The sequence below is a fragment of the Paralichthys olivaceus genome, chromosome 2, assembly GCF_024713975.1.
Source record: "Paralichthys olivaceus isolate ysfri-2021 chromosome 2, ASM2471397v2, whole genome shotgun sequence".
Lineage (NCBI taxonomy): Eukaryota > Metazoa > Chordata > Actinopteri > Pleuronectiformes > Paralichthyidae > Paralichthys > Paralichthys olivaceus.
In genome coordinates, this window is record NC_091094.1 from 17,006,201 (window position 1) to 17,027,464 (window position 21,264).

General features: G+C 41.4%; 2 protein-coding genes and 1 non-coding gene across 3 annotated transcripts; 2 read left to right on the forward strand and 1 right to left on the reverse strand.

Moving 5' to 3' along the window:
• LOC138413785 (tripartite motif-containing protein 16-like) lies at nucleotides 1-2,162 on the forward strand. The gene has a single exon (XM_069539507.1). It carries the CDS (start codon nucleotides 214-216, stop codon nucleotides 1,894-1,896), a length of 1,683 nt encoding a protein of 560 aa, XP_069395608.1. The 5' UTR covers nucleotides 1-213; the 3' UTR covers nucleotides 1,897-2,162.
• A 138-nt stretch (nucleotides 2,163-2,300) lies between these two features.
• Nucleotides 2,301-6,466, forward strand: LOC109627853 (E3 ubiquitin/ISG15 ligase TRIM25-like). The gene has a single exon (XM_069539523.1). The coding sequence runs from the start codon at nucleotides 4,383-4,385 to the stop codon at nucleotides 6,057-6,059; it is 1,677 nt and encodes a 558-aa protein (XP_069395624.1). The 5' UTR covers nucleotides 2,301-4,382; the 3' UTR covers nucleotides 6,060-6,466.
• Nucleotides 6,467-20,522: 14,056 nt separating this feature from the next.
• Nucleotides 20,523-20,595, reverse strand: trnaf-gaa (transfer RNA phenylalanine (anticodon GAA)). Its single transcript has one exon. It is a non-coding gene; the product is annotated as a tRNA-Phe (tRNA).
• Between the last annotated feature and the right edge of the window lie 669 nt (nucleotides 20,596-21,264).

A 21,264-nucleotide genomic window follows, 5' to 3' on the forward strand; every position in this document is an offset into this window, starting at 1 on the left:
CAACAACTTCTTCCTGCTCTCAAACACAACCAGGTCCTCCCAGTCAGGATATTTCTTTGTCTCCTCCCTTCACAAATGTGTATAAGAACGAGTGAACAAGATGTGGACTGTGGGCGATGAGTCACTGCAGGAAGTGAATAAGGGAGGGAGGAGCAGAGACTGTTTCTGTTCAGAGGAAATGAAACTATTCTACAGTCACTGGCACCGGGTGAAATGGCGCAGAGAGGACTTCAGCTGGAGCAGGAAACATTCTGCTGTTCGATCTGTCTGGATCTACTGAAAGATCCGGTGGCTATTGACTGTGGACACAGCTACTGTATGAGCTGTATTAAAACCCACTGGGACAATCAGGATGAGAGAGGAATCTACATCTGTCCTCAGTGTAGACATACTTTCACACCGAGGCCTGTCCTGCAGAAAAACACCATGTTAGCTGATTTAGTGGAGGAGCTGAAGAAGACTGGACTCCAAGCTGCTCCTGCTGATCACTGCTATGCTGGACCTGAAGATGTGGCCTGTGATGTCTGCACTGGGATAAAACTGAAAGCTCTCAAGTCCTGTTTGGTTTGTTTGGCTTCTTATTGTGAAAAACACCTCCAGCCTCATTTTCAATCACCTCCATTTAAGAAGCACAAGCTGGTGGAGCCCTCCGACAAGCTCCAGGAGAACATCTGCTCTCGTCACGATGAGGTGATGAAGATATTCTGCCGCACTGATCAGCAGTGCATCTGTTATCTCTGCTCTGTGGATGAACATAAAGACCACGACACAGTGTCAGCTGCAGCAGGAAGGACTGAGAAGCAGAGAGAGCTCGGGCTGAGGAGACAAACAATCCAGCAGAGACTCCAGGACAGAGAGAAAGATATGAAGCTGCTTCAACAGGGGGAGGAGGCCGTCAATAGCTCTGCTGATAAAGCAGTGGAGGACAGTGAGAAGATCTTCGCTGAGCTGATCCGTCTGCTGGAGAAAAGAAGCTCTGATGTGAAGCAGGAGATCAGATCCCAGCAGGAAACTGAAGTGAGTCGAGTCAAAGAGCTTCAGGAGAGACTGGAGCAGGAGATCACTGAGCTGAAGAGGAGAGACGATGAACTGAAGCAGCTCTCACACATAGAGGATCACAACCAGTTTCTACACATCTACCCCTCACTGTCACCACTCAGTGAAGCTACACACTCATCCAGCATCAGGATCCGTCCTCTGAGGAACTTTGAGGACGTGACAGCAGCTGTGTCACAGGTCAGAGGTCGACTACAGGAACTTCTGAGTGAGACACAAACAAAGATTTTACCGATTGTCTCTCAAGTGGATGTTTCACAGTCACAACCAGAGCCCAAGACCAGAGCTGACTTCTTAAAATATTCACAGAAAATCACACTGGATCCAAACACAGCAAACACACGTCTGTTATTATCTGAGGGAAACAGAAAGGTAACAGTAATGAGAGAAGAACAGTCTTATTCTAATCACCCAGACAGATTCACTGGTTGGTGTCAGGTCCTGAGTAGAGAGAGTCTGACTGGATGTTGTTACTGGGAGCTGGAGGTGGATGTGGAGAGAGGAGGAGGAGTTGATTTAGCAGTCGCATACAAGAATATCAGCAGAGCAGGGAGGTCAAATGAATGTGGATTTGGATTCAATGCTAAATCTTGGTCGTTATTTTGTGTTGGAAACATTTATAACTTTTATTACAACAACATCAAGACTCCAGTGTCAGGTCCTCAGTCCTCCAGAGTAGGAGTGTACCTGGATCACAGTGCAGGTGTTCTGTCCTTCTACAGTGTCTCTGACACCATGACTCTCCTCCACAGAGTCCAGACCACATTCACTCAGCCTCTCTATGCTGGAGTTTGGGTTCATAATTCTGGATCCACAGCTGAGTTCTGTAAACTCAAATAGACTTGAGTCATTTACAGCAGTACATTTACATATTAAGTGTACGGACATATTATCTGCTGCTGTGTAGGTTTCTGTTCTTTTTGATTTTCGTGATCTAAACTAGCAGTTCCATTGGAGAGTGTCCTGATCGAGTCCCTCTGAGTGTTTGTTCTCATCACATTTGTTTCTTATACATGTGTATATACATTTAAATCTGGTATAAATGTATAAAGCAATACAAATCTGATGTGTGAAGAAGCTGAGGTTTAAATAAAGAATACATCCAATCTGTTCTTTTGTCTTCAATCCAGGATCTTATTCAAAGCTGATGGAGACAAAGTGAAAGTGATGTGAGACAATAACTGAGGCAGTTTCCTCCTGAAACACCACAAACAGTGTTTATGTTCAGTCAATGTCTTTGCAGCTTTTCTTCACTAAAACAGCTTCATCACAGAGAAATTAGTAAAGTTTTCTCTCACTTGCTGATTTTCAAACCCCAGATTTTGTTTGTGATCTCAGTTGATGAACAGAGTTTGTCACACTGATTTAAAGAAGTGGAGAAATAATAATTTGGTCAAGTTTCGGAATGAAGACGTTGAGTTGAGTCGAGTCCTGACACACATGGGACATATTGGAGACATTGTTATGCTGTGGACTTGAGGTCGTTCTGTTTATTGTGCTGCTGATTTTCATGAGGACGAAACTTCACAAGGAGTTTGTCGTGTTGCTTCAGTGTTTCACATCGTCACCTCACGGACAGACAGTCCTGGGTCGTACAGTTTGAATCCAGACATGATCAAGACTTCTTGACACGGAGTTTGTCCGAAGTTTACCCCACAAAACAGACTGTGCTGCTTGAAGAGGTTTTGTAATTTATGCTGAGTTCAAACAGTAAAACATTCAGGATTAGGTTCCTGAGGACTGGGATCGATTCTTTGCTCCATTACAGACAAACTTCATCCAACTGTTTCAGAACAGAAAGAACTTTGTTGTCACTTTTATTATGTCAGTAAATATAGAAACTGTTTGAGCAGTTATTAATTTTCTTTGATAAAAGCTGAGCAGTTGTTTCCATGGTTCCTTTGCTCTTTGTCTTTGTCATTTTTCTTCTTTAGAACTCTATCAACGTTGCTGTAAATCTGTATAACCTCTGGCTACATGTGCTGTTGTAACAGCTCAGCTTAACACTGAGGGGGACAGACTTTCAGAAATAACAGTCGGAGACTCTGCAACAACCTGAGGAAATAAAGCAGGCTGAGTCAGAAGTTTCCTCTAAATCCAAACTTAAAACGTGCTGTTATCGTACCTCGATTTGATCTAATTCTAGTTTGTATACTGTAAAGGGTGGTCATGATTACATTTCTGTCACTTGTAGTGTTTTTATACTTTTACTCTTCCATTAGTGTGTTTTTATGTATTTTTACTTGTGTTTTTCTTTTGTGAAGCACTTTGTAAGTTTGTTTTTATTCCACTTAAAAACTTTATTGACTTTTTCACAAACCAATCACAGCTCATTCTCTCACCAAAGCGGTCCCTTTAAATACGACCTCATCCTCACTGATCCCTGCTCAGCTACACCGCCACCCACGTCTGCTGCCGGCAACCTGCCTCCACCACTCCAGCCTCCACCCTTTAGCACAGAGTCCAAACATGGTTGTGGTAAACGATATTCATCTTGGACAATTTACCCTGCCTGCTATGCCCGCTGGGGGGGTTCTGCACGTTTCCTGTTTTATCTTAGCATGCTGCTCGGCTAATCCAGAGAGCATCCAAAGAATGGAGCCTTCAGCGCCAATCATAACTGTTTCCCCATTGTGCAACAAATGGATAAATCATGACAAAGTGTTCCTGACTGAAATGCAGTAAATCCTGAAAAAGTCAACAACTTCTTCCTGCTCTCAAACACAACCAGTGTCACGGTCATGTATGTTCAGTGCTTCCTGTTTTATTTTGTAGTCCTTGCTCCCTGTGTGTTTTCACCCTTTGACTTCCTGCCCTCATCAGGTTCACCTGTTTGTCTTGTGCCACCTGTCCCCAGTTACTCATTAGTTCCAGTGTGTATTTAAGTCTTTGTGTTTCCCCCATGTGGTGGTTGGTTCGTCATCGTCAATTCTGGTTCTGTTCATGTGTCCCGTCAGCTCTCGTCACGTTACCCCGTAAGTTTGTATCCTGCCCTGTTCTGTGTTCCACTCCTCTTTTTGAGTGTGACTTTTGTTTTCCTGTAGAATTCTTGTTAAATAAATACACTTTTTGTTAAACCTTATTTAGTTTCTGTGTTTTGGTCCTCCCCTTCTTACGTCTCCTTCCACTTGAACTTTGACAACCAGGTCCTCCCAGTCAGGATATTTCTTTGTCTCCTCCCTTCACAGATGTGTATAAGGAAGAGTGAACAAGATGTGGACTGTGGGCGATGAGTCACTGCAGGAAGTGAATAAGGGAGGGAGGAGCAGAGACTGTTTCTGTTCAGAGGAAGTGAAACTATTCTACAGTCACTAGCACCGGGTGAAATGGCGCAGAGAGGACTTCAGCTGGACAGAGGAAGATTCTCTTGTTCGATCTGTCTGGATCTACTGAAAGATCCGGTGGCTATTGGCTGTGGACACAGCTACTGTATGAGCTGTATTGAAACCCACTGGGACAATGAGGATGAGAGAGGAATCTACATCTGTCCTCAGTGTGGACAGACCTTCACACCGAGGCCTGTCCTGGGGAAAAACACCATGTTAGCTGATTTAATGGAGAAGCTGAAGAAGACTGGACTCCAAGCTTCTCCAGCTGATCACTGCTATGCTGGACCTGAAGATGTGGCCTGTGATGTCTGCACTGGGATAAAACTGAAAGCTCTCAAGTCCTGTTTGGTTTGTTTGGCTTCTTATTGTGAAAAACACCTCCAGCCTCATTTTCAATCACCTCCATTTAAGAAGCACAAGCTGGTGGAGCCCTCCGACAAGCTCCAGGAGAACATCTGCTCTCGTCACGATGAGGTGATGAAGATATTCTGCCGCACTGATCAGCAGTGCATCTGTTATCTCTGCTCTGTGGATGAACATAAAGACCACGACACAGTGTCAGCTGCAGCAGGAAGGACTGAGAAGCAGAGAGAGCTCGGGCTGAGGAGACAAACAATCCAGCAGAGACTCCAGGACAGAGAGAAAGATATGAAGCTGCTTCAACAGGGGGAGGAGGCTGTCAATAGCTCTGCTGATAAAGCAGTGGAGGACAGTGAGAAGATCTTCGCTGAGCTGATCCGTCTGCTGGAGAAAAGAAGCTCTGATGTGAAGCAGGAGATCAGATCCCAGCAGGAAACTGAAGTGAGTCGAGTCAAAGAGCTTCAGGAGAGACTGGAGCAGGAGATCACTGAGCTGAAGAGGAAAGACGATGAACTGAAGCAGCTCTCACACATAGAGGATCACAACCAGTTTCTACACATCTACCCCTCACTGTCACCAATCAGTGAAGCTACACACTCATCCAGCATCAGGATCCGTCCTCTGAGGAACTTTGAGGACGTGACAGCAGCTGTGTCACAGGTCAGAGGTCGACTACAGGAACTTCTGAGTGAGACACAAACAAAGATTTTACCGATTGTGTCTCAAGTGGATGTTTCACAGTCACAACCAGAGCCCAAGACCAGAGCTGACTTCTTAAAATATTCACAGAAAATCACACTGGATCCAAACACAGCAAACACACGTCTGTTATTATCTGAGGGAAACAGAAAAGTAAGATACGTGAGAGAAAAACTGTCTTATTCTTATCACCCAGACAGATTCACTGATAGGTTACAGGTCCTGAGTAGAGAGAGTCTGACTGGATGTTGTTACTGGGAGGTGGAGGTGGATGTGGAGAGGAGAGGAGTTAGTCTAGCAGTCGCATACAAGAATATCAGCAGAGCAGGGAGGTTAGATGAATGTAGATTTGGATTAAATGCTAAATCTTGGAAGTTATATTATGATCGAAACATTTGTAACTTTTATTACAACAACATCAGGACTCCAGTGTCAGGTCCTCAGTCCTCCAGAGTAGGAGTGTACCTGGATCACAGTGCAGGTGTTCTGTCCTTCTACAGTGTCTCTGACACCATGACTCTCCTCCACAGAGTCCAGACCACATTCACTCAGCCTCTCTATGCTGGAGTTGGTGTTAGTTCTGGATCCACAGCTGAGTTCTGTAAACTCAAATAGACTTGAGTCATTTAAAGCAGTGATTTGGATTCTGTGTTTAAATCTTTAACTTCTTTTGTCTTCGTGTTTGATGCTCAAAGTTCGTGGTCAAGACGTTTCTGCTCCGCACAGAGATCAGCTGTCAATCAAACACTGACACGAACACCTATAATCTATAATAACACTGACATGTGTTTGAAAGAACCAGTGTTGCTGTTGTTTTCTGAATCAATGTAGAAATAAGGTTCTCTGATTTTTTTATAACCTGTATTGATCTTGATCATAATCAATGAGCTGATTATTTGTTCTTTTCTTTTCCACATGTGAGATGGAGATGAAACAAACTGACTGTGTGGATGAAGTGAATGTTTCCATGAAATCAAGAGTCACTGATGAAATGATCAAGTTTAAATAAAGAATAAATCCAGTCTGTTCTTTTGTCTTCATTCCAGGATCTCATTTGTTTCCATGGTTGCTTTGCTCTTTGTCATTTTTCTTCTTTAGAACTCTATCAACGTTGCTGTAAATCTGTATAACCTCTGGCTACATGTGCTGTTGTAACAGCTCAGCTTAACACTGAGGGGGACAGACTTTAAGAAATAAGAGTCTGAGACTCAGCAACAACCTGAGGAAATAAAGCAGGCTGAGTCAGAAGTTTCCTCTAAATCCAAACTTAAACCTCGATTTGATCTAATTCTAGTTTGTATACTGTAAAGGTATAAAGTGATAAAATATCATATGTCTATCTTAACTGGCCCACTGGTGCCGAGTGGGAGCCAGGCGGCGTCCACGGGCTCCACAGGCCGAGCTGTGGTGTGCAATGCCCGGCTAGACGCACACGGAACAAGCGTCCCTCCTCACCTGCCGAGTATTTGGTGTTAGTAAATAATTTTTCCAGTGTTCCAGAGATCCCAGCGCCTGTGTACTTCTGTCTGTGCCCAATCAAATTCACCCACGCACTTCTTCTCTGTGATGAAGATGAACAAAAACCCACACAGGAGTTGTCTCACTGATGCACATCTTCACTCCATCTTGAGGGTTTCCACAGCAAAGAACCCAAACCCAAACATTAATGAACTGGCAGTCAAGAACAGATGCCAATCATCTGGCTCTGGCATCTGCCCAATATCCTGTCTATCCTGTTTAATAAATGTTGACCCTGTTTGGCCCCTCAATGTAGTCCCAATTCAAATTTTTGGCTAATTTTGACTGAGTTTGACACGACTGCTGTAAGAGCACAGACCCGGTGAGAACACGGTGGCAGCAGACTGAGGGCACAGCCAGAAAACAGAGTGGCTTGTTCTGCAGAGACAAATGTCAACACAAGCTCCCAATGAACAGCGCGTCCGTTGCCCTGTGCTGTGAGCAACATGGAGGTGGCAGGGCTTAAGCAAACAAGTAGAGTAAAGAGGAAATTATGCCAGCAGGAGCTGCAGATAATCAGATAATGAAATGAGGCAGACGAGAAGAGAGATTTTCTGAAGTAATCTGTATTTCCCACCTATTCTCCTTGATGGGGCACACAGCCTCCAGACATGAGCTCTGCCAAAAAGAGAGCTGGGAACTGGGACAGGCCTCCCTGGGTGTAAGGTAAGCTATCAGTGAAAAGCCAGGAGTGAAGAGAAGCAACCCACACATTTTCTTGCAACATGGAGAGAGGGATAATTAAAAAAACCTGTACAGATCAAAGCATATGAAAGAAGGGGGTGTTGAGACAGTTTCCAATCACTCTCTCTACACATCTCTTTCCATCTTTGTTTCTAAAGTTAGATACTTAAAAAACCCTGCTAATACCCAGCTTTTATCTGCAATTGGAATTGATACACCCAGTGTTCACTCCTGGGTCAAAAGATTCTGCAGTAGACATAGGTTTTTATCGGCTCCAGCACGATCAGCAGTGATGAACACAAGACATCCAGATAAACGTGCTAATTTCTTCTTCTTTTACTTTATTTTGGCAGTCTATACGTAGATGCACATAGTATTTGGGGGTGTTGGTGAGTAGGAAAAAAAATTAAAAGGCAAACTTGTAAAATTAGCAAACCTTTTACGAGTAAAATCTCTAATCTGCAAGTATCGCAAAAAATGATTATTGGTCAGACCGAATTTACTGGATAGCTGTTCAAAGCTAGCAAAAGTATTACTGACATAAAGGTCCTCGATACTACGAATACCCCTATCATACGAAGTTTTGAAGCCATTGTCCAATAAAGATGGTTGAAATAACTGATTACGTATTATTGGTGAGTGAATAGAAATACTCTGAATACCCAGACATCTTTTGAACTGGTTCACGATATGTAAGGATTGAGTTACAATTATATTGTCTTTAATATTATTAACTAGTGGTGGTAGGGGAGCACAGAGTAAGGCAGGGAGTGAGTGTGGGCTGCTTGTAACCTTTTCTGGAGCCATGCAGGGATCCTATCATTCCAATCTTTTAACCACAGAGAGGTGGCATTAAAATTCGTAGCCCAATATTACGTACACAAGTTTGGAAGCGAAAGCCCACCAACCCCTTTTGGTCTTTCCATAAATTATTTTCTTATGTGAGCTGGTTTATTATTCCATATAAAGGAAGAAATCATTTGATTGAATGTCTTAAAAAAAGATTGTGGTATGAAAACAGGCAACGCTTGAAACAAATATAGAAACTTTGGTACAATATTCATCTTTACAGAATTTGTTCTCCAGATGAGAGAGAGAGGCAAAATAGACCATCTTTTAATATCTTGTTTACCCTGTTCCAGCAGAGGAGTGAGGTTACTTTTAAATAGGCTGTAATAGGATTTGGTGACTTTGACACCTAGATGTATAAAGGACTCGGCGGATAACTTAAATGGCAGAATTGGGATATTCTCTAGCATTACTACTGATGGGGAAGTATTGACTTTTATTAAAATTTTGTTTATATCCAGATATGTTTCCAAATTCCTGCAAGACTAAGAATTTCAGGGGTAGATGTGGTAGGGTTGGTGACATATAATGATAAATCGTCTGCATAAAGCGAGACAGTGTGAGTCAGGCCACCACGTGAAATACCTTGTATACTATTATTGCATCTGAGACCTATAGCCAGTGGTTCTATAGCTAGAACGAAAAGCAACAGACTCACTGGATCCCCTTGCTTCGTCCCTCTGTGAAGAGGAAAGTACTCAGATGAGATGCCATTGGTATAAACTGAGGCAGTTGGGTCAGTGTAAATGAGCTTGATAAGGTGAATGAAGTTAGGGCCAAAACCAAACCTGCCAAGTGTATAAAAAAGATAATTCCACTCGACCCGATCAAACGCCTTTTCGGTGTCAAGCGATAAAACTGCTTCTGGGGAAGGAGTGCTCGATTCAGTATAGATGATATTAAACAATCATCTCAGGTTAAAATAGGATTGTCTGCCCTGGACAAACCCAGTCTGGTCCTCCGAGATGATATGAGGAAGAACTGTCTCAAGCCGGAGTGCATGACCTTTACCATCTTTACCGTCACAGTTTGTCAAGCTAATTGGTCTGTATGATGAGCAATCACGAGGGTCCTTATTCTTTTTTAATAACAGTGTAATAGATGTCTGGCAAAGTGTAGGCGGAAGAATGTTATTCTCCAGTGCTTCTGCATAAACTGAGAGAAGGAGAGGGGCAAGTCTATCTTTGAATTTTTTATAAAAATCAGTTGAAAACCAATCCAGGCCGGGGGCTTTTCCACTCTGAAGGGACATTATCGCATTGTTAATTTCTTCCAGCATCAAATTTTGTTTCAATCGCTCTTTAGGGTCAGAGTCAATGTTCAGAGTAGAAAAAAAAGAGTCAAATTGGTTGTGATCCTGTGTTGAGCCTGACGAATATAGTTTAGAATAGAACTCTTTAAAGCAGTTGTTAAAAGTCTGATGATCCTCTGTTGAGGAGCCATCCGGTAGCATAATTTGTGAAATATTATGGGACGCAGCTTTTTGACGGAGTGTACTGGCTAATAATTTGGAAGGTTTATCCCCCTCTTCATAGAATCTACTACGGGATTTAAGGATGAGCCTCTCTGCTTGGGTGGTAGTTAAGAGATCAATTTCAGTTTGTAAGCCTACTCTCCTCCTAATCAGATCAGGGGTCGGAGAGGCAGCTATGAGTCCGTCCAGAGTCTTAATTTCTGAAGATAGCTCCTCTATATTCTTATATTTCATTTTCCGAATATGGGCAGAGCGAGAAATAATCTGCCCTCTGAGATATGCGTTATGCGTTTCCTAGAGAGTTGAGGCTGAGATACTATCGGTCCTGTTTACCTACAGAAAAAAATCTATTTGTTCTGTAATGAACTTTATAAAGTCTGAATCTGCCAGCAGGAGTGTATCAAGCTGCCATGTCCGTTTTGTCCTTTGAATCGGAAGAGTTACTTTAATACTCACCGGGGCATGGTCACAAATAATAATCCACCGACAGAGGCTTCTGAAAACTGTCCCCAAGCACATCAATGAGCAGCCTAGTAATAAACTCAGATGGTCGTGGGCCCTCCGCATCTTCTGATATCCCCACAATACATATATTCTGCCGTCTGGTGTAGTTTTCCAAGTATGCTACCTTCTCCTTTAAGGCATCGTTTTCCTTAGCCAGTGAAGTTTGGGAAGTTTCCACGCTGCTCAGTCTCTTGTCGAACTCATTCCTACCGTCCTCTACATCAGTAATTCATTGGCCATACACACTCAAAATCGAATGCAGAGAGGCAGCGGACGCCCGGTTCTCCTCCTGGAAGGAGTTGATAGAGGTTTGCACAGCAGTAACTGCAACGGCCAGCTCTTTCATATTGTTAGCATTCGCATCAGTTATTTCGCTAATGCTAACCGGGGAGTCCAAGTTACCTCTCCCACTCTGTTGCTTGGCTGGTTTGGGAGGCATTTGTTCACTCGCGAGGTAATAAAGTCACTTAATTTATGTTTCCAACTAAGTTTGAAGGGTTACAAGGTCCACAATGTAGAAATTTAACAGATTTCTGCGGGAGCTGTGGAAGACGTGTCTACTCACTACTCATGCTCAAGCGCGCCCCATACCTGTACATTTTGGTGTAAAAGTATTAGTATCCTGTGTCAGAGAACTTACTTGGAGCAGGCCATTGGGTTCATGCTGTGAACTATACTGAGAATGTAAGCAATGATCCTTATGAGGATAATGTCTGTAGCATGTTATATTCTCTTATATGGCTCTCTTATTTCATTGTTTGCTCAACTAGTTCTGTCACATTTCAAGTGTACATGGACCATGCTGCAGATGATGTCCATATGAAAATGTGCATCTCATCTCCATTTTTGAACTACTATGACACATGCTACGTGAGTGTAGTAGTCCAGAACAAGTTTAGACACATTCACCCTCCTACTGATGTAATAACACATCCTTTTATTTAAAGCATACATGGGTTTTGATATAGAAATGTCAGCCACAGTTGACTCCAGCTTGTCTTTGCCGTCTTTACGTCAGTATCCTTTCTTGCTTCGTTCTCTCCATAACACCCCTTTGTCCCAAAAGAACAAGCTCAGTCCTACTGAGGCCTGCAGAGAATTTCCTGGACTTGGACAGAGGTGAAAAATTAGATTTCAGACATCCAGTCAGCAGCCAGAGTCAACACCCAACTTCTGCTTGCTTTGGCAATGGCAAGACAGTGGAGACATTTCATGCGAGCAGCATTTTTTTCACTTGGTTTTAAACCAATACAAAAAACAAGAAAATCATGGGGTATTTGTGTGTGTCAGTAATAATAGCCTTCATGTGTGTTTCTACAACGAATTGCATATGTTTGTGTTTTGCATGTGTGTCTTTGCGTATGTGTGCATGACCATCTCTTTATTATCATCGAGCCAGTGTGTCAGCAGAGCTTAGAATCCCTGTAAGCATCATCACAAAGAGCAAACATAAGCACAAGCGAAAGGTCATTGACACTATTGACATTTGCTGCTCGGAGACCTTTTGCTTATGTAAGATTCAGGGAATCTGATCTATGTCGGCACGTTAGAGTTACATAGCTTATAGCAAACATGCAGAGGAAATCACCAGGCTATTCACAAACTTGGGCGACGACTGAAGACAGAGCTCTGAGTAATATTTCTTCTTTCTAGGTGGAGTGTCAGAGATTCTTTGAAAAGGATAATTATGTGTATGACTGCCTAATGCCATGATGGCTGCACATAATGATTATTAACTGGACTGGACTTAAAAGAAAGCTATCATAAAAATCCAACTGTACTCCAGTATCATGTACAGACAAGGTTTTAGTCCAGGACATTAAACACCTGTGATATAGTGGGTTTGAGTTCATGTATTCCTGTCACATGTCATCTTAATGGGAGCTCCATAATAAAAATAGATGTGTTCGGGGACAGAATCTCACAGGAGGGATTACATTTTTCCCATTAAAACTCATCTCATCTCTGCTGGTATCTCCAGCAAGGGACAGTTATAAATGTGCTTTAAGTGAGATATATATAATCTAAGACGTATGCATATAAAATGAAAGGGAATTAAAATAGCTTAGTTTATTTTGTGATTGAATTATATGTATGAGGTAGCTTATACACTATTGCTAGATTTCTTTTTAAAAATTAAAATTTTCTTTACTCTATTTTAGGGTCAGTACAGAACAATGATAGCAGGTTTTTCTATGACGGAGCTCGTTAAGGAAGGGGGTTAGTTTTTATTCACCCTTTGTAAACATCAGAGCTAAAATAACCTCTTTTACACCACAATATACATTGCAGACAAAAGCCAGCGGGTTTTCGTACCAGTGAAATTGGGGCCTTAGATGGTAAATCAGCTCAAGTCTTAAAGGAGAAGTTCGTTTTTTTTCAACCTGGTCCTTATTTCCAGCACATGCTATGTAGATCTACTCACCCATAAAGGTTTGGAGTAACTTGGAGTCCTTCGTACGCTTTTAGATCAACACGCGATCGGCTTATATCCATACAACGCAAGTGAGTGGGGCATCCACAATACAGCCTCTAAATAACGCATTATCTTCCGCGAAACTCTTTATTTACTATGAATCGCCAGCACCAGTCCCCTGTGAGTCGCAGTTGCTTTGTTTACATCCCGGGCTTTCACTGGGGTGACGTCACCAAGGCGCGCAGCCGCAGCACAGCTGACGATCATCTGTGTTTGATTACACAGAGTTTGCTGCTGCTAGTTTTGTGCAACATACAACACAACAGAATACTTATCAGGTGCTTTACAGTACAATATTCTTTTAAAGCAGCTGTGTCGTGGTGCTTGGGCATATTCACCCGGTTAAAGGCTAGCCAACTTCAGCGGGCTATCGAGCAGCCTCGGAGCTAGCGTTAGCTTAGCGAACCGAGAGCGAGTTGTCTTCCTGTTTAATCAACAAACTGGGTGAATACGCCCGAGCACCAGGAGACAGCTGCTTTAAAAAAATACTGTACTGTAATACACCTGATAAGTATTCTGCCATGTTGCAACAAACACAGCTGATCGTCATCTGTGCTGCGCCTGTGCGCCTCGGTGACGTCACCCCAGTGAAAGCCCGGGATGTGAACAAAGCAACTGCGACTCACAGGGGACTGGTGCTGGCGAGTCATAGTAAATAAAGAGTTCGTGGCAGATAATGCATTATTTAGAGGCTGTATTGCGGATGCCCCAATCACTTGCGTTGTATGGATATACGCCGAACGCGTGTGGATCTAAAAGCGACCGAAGGACTCCAAGTTACTCCAAACCTTTATGGGTGAGTAGATCTACAGACCATGTGCTGGAAATAAGGACCAAGTTGGAAAAAAACGAACTTCTCCTTTAACAGAGGGTTTTAATGTTAATGCACAAGATACTGTAAACTGTACACGTTTGCATTCAAGAATTTTATATATTGCTCCCTGTGCATCCTAGAACGCTTCTTTAGTGTATGTCACAACTAGTTTCTTGAAATATATTTAAAAGCTAATAACCCTAAAAGATAATATGAATGTTTGTCATCTGTTGCTTCTCTCTGTGACGACAGAAGCTGCAAATGTGTTTATATCAAATTTACAATCACAACCAGATATATATGGCACAAAGACTTTATGTACTGGTAACAGGAGTACAGCAGGCGCTACATGATAGTGTGTGTTTCTGTGTGTCAGGGCCTCTACGGGCCTGAGCGCTTCACTTATATATCCAAACCTCCTCAGCTTGTAATCTGAGCCTCGGGGACATGGTAATCTAACACCGGGAAACCTCTGATCTGAGGTGGCTCAGTGGATCGAGCAGGCAACTTAATACTGCACATCAATATGCCTGCATACTATTATGTGCACAGAATGAGTTCACAGTGGTAATTATACCGACCAGACTCTTTTTGAAGCTCCCAAGAGAAAAGTTAAGAAAAGAGTAAAATGATCCCATCTCATTGTGACCTCAGCTATGTTCCAACACATGCAAAGACAATCATCCTGAAAACTGGGGCATCACTGATGTCTTCCAAAATCCTTCCAAAGATGTTTGCTGAAATATCAATGAAATATTTGGACTTAATCAAATATTATATATTTTTAAAGCCAATTGTCTGTTGATGTGTTTCACGAGACAATGCATTTTTGTGTGGTGTAGCCAGACCGTTCGCCAACTCTCTCTTTCATTCTCTGGCTCAAGAAACACTGTGATCTGTGTAAACAGTGCACAGTGCCAGCAAATACACGACATTAGGTCTATATAAACACACAGAGGCCGGAGGATGATTGGTAGGCTTGCAATGATGTGGTTGCATCACCTGGTGTTTTTAGAACCTCGTATCTGCTGAGCTGACAGACCTAACCGCAAGTAATGTCACCCGGCAAAGGCGAAGCGAAGCGCCGCCGGTGACTCCCTGTTGGCTACAGGTGTTTAACAGATGACACCCCTGTCTCTGAGTCTCTGAAACATTAACAGTTGGAGAATCACTGGGCTTTGGCTGGTCCCCTGTCATCAGAGGGCTTAGAGGAATCAACCGTTTATCTATGTTCTGTCAAATGATACACAGCACTGTTAAGGGATTTGAGAATCATTTTCTTTTTGCTGGAGTCAGTGCTGAGTAAGACGATGTGGCTGTCTCAAAAACACGTTCACGTGTAACCTGACCACTCCCTTGTTGTGTGTCCTCCTGGCCTGAGCAACTGGCCTCAGCCATGTGTGGAACACAGAGATCCAGGGGTCACAGCAACAGTAACCCCTCAACACATTGCAGCAGCCCCTCCTGCCAGCACTGGTTTCATGGTCATTCCCAAGCTATAAATAAAGACTTTCCAACCCTCTTGTCAATGGGGCACTCTCACACTTTATGGCCTAGTACTGCAAGTCCTTCTCAATCAAAACTCTCTGTGGCATGATTCTCAACGTAAACATGTAAAAGACACAGATAGATAACCGGTTAAATACCTTGAATCAAATGACATCTCCATATTTGTACAGTCACATTTCCAAGCATGTGACAAAAGCTGATGTGATTAAAGATTGGTTCCTGGATTTTCTGGCTACCGTACAAGAGAAGGTTCAGACTGAATGTTCTGACCCAGCATTCTTGTCCCAGCATTTTTGAACTCTACACGATCATTGTCATTTTATTAACGTCTGTCTGACTTTTTCAAGATGCCACTTACAATAAAAACATTGTTGGGTTTTTCATATGATGAAGAATCATTTTTATGATAAATCGAAACATAAAATGTCTTTGCAGCTCTAATATTGCATATCTTGGAAAATTATTTTGGACCACACTTTTGTTGACCTCAACCACCTTTGAACAAGCAGCCAAAGAAGTAAATCATCTGGAGATACCACCTCCCATGTGACACACGAGTGAAAAGAATATCCTGTTCCAACTATATGCAGTCGCACAGGAACACTTTTCACTTAGGAAAACTTGCTCTGTTAGACTCATGTTGCGATAACAGAACAATAGAAGCTGCTGCGAATTCAAACAGGAATAACTACAGGTTTAATTTCAGTCGGGTGCTGACAGGAAACATCTGAGTTAATCTGTAAATGACGCATTGAATTCTCTGAAGTTCCTGCTGGCTCATTTGGGCACAGTTCCAGAGACGCAGGACTATTGCTGAAAAAACTGAAAGAACTTCTCTTAACTGAAAACAAAATGTTTTACCTCTTTGGAAATGAAATAGAAACTTGACTGAGATTGTTTGGCTCTGACACACCTGATGTGTAACAGAGCTTTGCAAACGGACCTGTCTTTTTTCTGGCTACTTGGAGAAGAGTACGGACTGGAATGGTTGATCACCCATCCCCTGCCTTCTTATTTACCACACAAACATTGTATTATTTTTTCAACATTGTACTGCCTGCAAAACAGCCACAAAGGCACTGATAATATAGCAGGAAATGGTTTTGGTTTCTAAAATAAAAAAACAAGTGTAATAATAATTCCTTCAGTTAATTTAAGGAACAAACTAAAATTCTAAACTCTTCTTATGCAGGTTTTTAAACCATGCAGTGGCAGTTATTGCTAAAATGTTATAACTGTGTCTGGCTACTAAAGAAAAACATGTTAAGACATATTTTGGACAACTAGAGTGAGGTCATTAGCAGCATTAAATAAAGTTCAACTGGACATGAGAAAACTGGCAATAAATGAATAAGCTTTTGGTTCTTCAGCTAAAACAGCATAAATCCTCAAATCAAGATACATGATTTTCCAATATGGATAAAAAAGTCAATGAATGAAAATGTCCACAGATTTTATATGAAGGGAAGCTGTTCAATGCAGAAATGTGAGCAACTTCCATACGCTCAATTTGTGCTGGATGTTCCCCATATAAAAAACTCATGTTCTGTCTCTATGCAACCTGCTAATCCTTATTTAGAAATATACTAAAAGCATTACTGCCACTAAATAAATACTTTGATGTGTTTGAGTGGGTAAAGATTCTCCAAGTTCAGGAATTAGAGATAAACACATACTTCCAGTCTGGACATTAGCAATTAGCTGGTAGCCATTATCCAGCCCCTCAGTGTTATTCTCTTTGGCTGACAACAGTAAGACAGCTGATAGCAGTCCAGGACTAGAACAGGTATAGATGGGCTTATTCTGTCCTGATATCAGGGGATCAGACTCAGTCTTTGTGTGTTTGGCATCCAGCTGATAACTTCAACAGAGCAGCCACTGTCTGCGCTTGATGTCAGAACATTCAAAGGCTGTCCAGTATCTGTCTTTTGTGTCCATGTCTTTTCTCCTTCAGTTCATGTGTTACCCTGGTCATCCTGTTTCCTACCCCGGGTTCAACAGCGATGTGACCAGTGTAGTCCAGCACACTGAGGGCTACAGAAGGACAATCTGAGGTCTGAAAAGAGGAAGTGCATTTGGGAGTGGGCTGGGTGAATTCAGGAAGTGGGCTTATCATGAGTGTGTGCACAGCAAAACAAAGCATTCATCCTGTCCTCTGTCTCTAGCTCTGACATACAAAGCCACATGACTGCTGAGTCTAAGACATCTGAGTCTGCTCATGTCTTAACAAACGACGATCACAAGGTGCAATGGCTGAGACAAGAGAGAAAATTTGGTCCTTAAATCTAACACCGATTTTTTAAGCCAGTGTGACGTACTTTTACTGATTGATTTATATGTAAAAATTAATAACAAACAAGTTCAAATACAACTGCTAATTCTGCCTAGTTCACAAAGCTGCGGACACAAACAAAAAACCACGTCACGTGTCATGTTCAGAGTGCACTGAGTTCAATCTCCCCTGGGAAAGGTGAGTATGAGGTGTCTTAACTGGTGGACTGTCGTGGGTAAGAGACAGGTCTGGTAAGTATGGAAAGAAATACCAAAAGTGTAGTTAAGGTGAATAAACAGAAAAACAGATATACTTAAAATTGACTGTTTACACAGATCAAAATACACAGTCACATGGTCTTTGTAGACACGGGAGAGAGTGAGGAAGTACCCACACACAACCAGTGGCAACAAAGTGCACACACACACACACACACACAGACATGTCTCCATGCCTTCAGAGGCACTACATTGACTTATTAGAGGCTACTCCGTCTAACCCCAACACTATCTTTGCCTTTATTTATTGATTTAAAGGGATTTGTTTTTTTGCTTTTTGTCACACACACACACACGACGGCACACATGAGGTCCATGACAACTATGTGAATCACTGAATCACATAAAATGTAAATGCATAACATTTTTAGCATGAAAGTGTGTTTAACAACAAGATGATGGAACAACGCAAGAAGCTTTAATTACTGAAAAACAAACAGTGCAGTTAAATTCTAAGAAGTTGTCATGAGGTCAATTACTGTTTAAGAGATAATTGATTAATTAGCTCCATGCAACGTGCCAAATATATTATTCTACCTCAGCTCTGTATTACCAAGCATCTTTTGTGATTGGTGACATGTCCGGTTAAACCCTGAGATCACTACAGTGGTTAAATCACCACGGTAACTGCTGCACACTTAACCTGCAGGTTAACTTCTGAGGATCTTGGTTAACATGATCAAACCTGCCAACAGACTAACTACTAACCAATCACATCACTTAAAAACCAGACATCATTCCAACAGGTACTTAAAAAATAAAAAGCAATAAATATTTTAAAACATACTTTTTAACAAATGGTGGGAGAAAATAACATGATCAATTCATCAGAACTATTAACTAAATGAATATAATAATGAGCTTTTAAATGCCTGATGTCTGTTTAACTTGTTAAACCAACATAATAAACCCTAAGGTGAATCTGTCATGAGGAGGTGCTGTTCAATGATTTATTAACCAAGATCGCCCCCTGGTGAATATTCATGTGAACCGGTTTTCTTTTTCGTTGTAAACACATGGATGTACACATGGTTTGTATAAAAAAATATATAAAATATATGACAGAGGAGGAACATTAATTCTTGTATCATATTAGTCATATGAGTAAATGTCTTGTTTATAATTTGAACCAACTCATTCTTGAATTGAGCCCAAAATAATTCAATTGATGAGCAAGACCTCGAGAAGTTGGCTTTATGGGGGTGAAATTTTCACATTAGATGTATTCGGCTTACACAGAGTTTAACTTATTTTCATCTAAAGCCTCCAACTTTATATAATAATATAATATAATGACAATGTTTTTGTAACAGGTTATCCTCATCTCCATTTGTTCACCATTTACACAAGCATTGTAATGCATGTCTAAATAAACAAAGAAGTGAAACCACTTAAAGGTTCAGTGTGTAAGATTTAGGAGAAAATAATCCATTGGCTCAAATTTAATATAAAATTACCCTAGTGATGTTTTCACTAGTGTGTTTCATACATTTTTTATTAATTGTTGTTTTCTATACATTAGAGGGGGCCCTTTGTATTTAATACAATATTATTATATTTACATCGAGGGGGTCCTCTCTACGGAGGCTGCCGTGTTTTTTACATTAGTCCAGACTGGACAAACTAAACACCTTTTGAGTTTTTATGACAACTGAAGGCTTCTACAGGTTCTCTGTCATGTTTGGAAGGGGAGGGTGAGGTGACATGCAATTTCATAACTAGATGTCACTAAATTCTACACACTGTACCTTTAACCACTATTAAAAACACTTAACTTTGTGGAAACATAAATATGCTTCTAATATTTTGTCTTCAAAAACCCTAGAGTCATTGTTTTTATGAAAGGTCAAAATAAGGAGACGTCATCTCGTTATCATGACTTAAGATTAGATAAGATAAGTTAATGTCTAAAGTCTACAGCTGGTTCACCACTAAACATTCCCATTCTTCTGAACATTTCACACTCTGTAAATATGCCTTATTTACTCTCTGTATCTTGTTAGGTATGTTAGTTTTACAATTTTCTTGCTGCTAATACTTATTTACTTTTTTATATTTTGACACTAATATAAATATATACATATCCTTGACTGTAGAGTGAGGCCTCTTTCAATTTAATTGTATCTGAGTATAATAACAAAGTTTTAAGATTCTGATTCATTCAACGTTAGATAAGACAAAACGTCATAACATTTCTATACAAACCACTACAGTGGTAGTAAAAAGCAGTGGCACAGGATGATTGCCTGAGCAGGTAGAAAAACCGTTTATACATGAGTATAAGGACATATTGTGAAGTGCAGATGTGAATTAAAGTATTAGTATTCGCTGTGACTGGGAATCATATGTAGCTTGATCCTGACCCTTCAGGTCTGATCTGTGAACACGGAGAAGAATCTGTCCGTTTCTGCTGCAAATCTTTTAAATCAATGCTGAGGACCTCCCTGTCTGCTACAGCCTTTGAAGAAATTAGTTTCTTTCACTACTTGTTTTGTATATTTTGTTTTAATGCAACTTTTTAAAAATGTCTTTTGAATGATGTTGCATCTTTATGTTCTATATAAAGTTATATAAGAAATTCATTTCCACGCCCTCATAGTATGATTTTGTGCAATATATTTCTATACGTTGACAGCGCTTGCAGGTGATAGTCAAAGCAGCCTGACTAGTTGAAAAAATAAAAACATGTCCAATGTCCACTGCCGAAACCCGGGATCGAACCAGGGACCTTTAGATCTTCAGTCTAACGCTCTCCCAACTGAGCTATTTCGGCGGGTGAGGATTGCTGGGATCAACAATCCATTATAAACGCAAGTCCGGAAGTTTGTTGTATTTCTGTGAACATAGTTTGAATCTGTTCTCCGCCTCTCGCCCGATAACACCCGGGACTATCTCCCGCCATGACCCACAAAGCACAAGCTAATGGGCCGCAGCAAGCTCCTCAGTGTGACGCTAACACCGCATGTCGTTTAGAACAGAGAAGAACCTGTTGAAAACTTCTCAGGCCACAAGAGATGAGCTGTGAAACAACAACAGAGGGAGAAGGAAAGTTAACGTCACCTGGAACAACGGCGCCGGTAGATTTCCTTTCAATTGTCCTCCGGGGACAAATAAAGTTGTTTTGAATTTGAACGCGTGTGCAGCTGTGGTTGTTTTGACGTCTGAACGCAAGATGGCGCCATTGCTGACCTTAACAAACTGGTTTTCTTGTGTGTAACGATCACTGAGTGTTATAAGAACCGTAGAGACAGAACAAACATCTTTTTAAATTGTAATTCATTCATTATCAACGTTTTCTGGTCATTTTTATAGCCACCGTCCTATTGTAAGTGATCAATAATCAATACAATCGATGGGATCTCCCATCGAGTTTGCTGTTTAGGTGGAAAGACGTGACATTTATATTAGAGCATGGCATTGTTTTATTGCTCACACTTTGTTT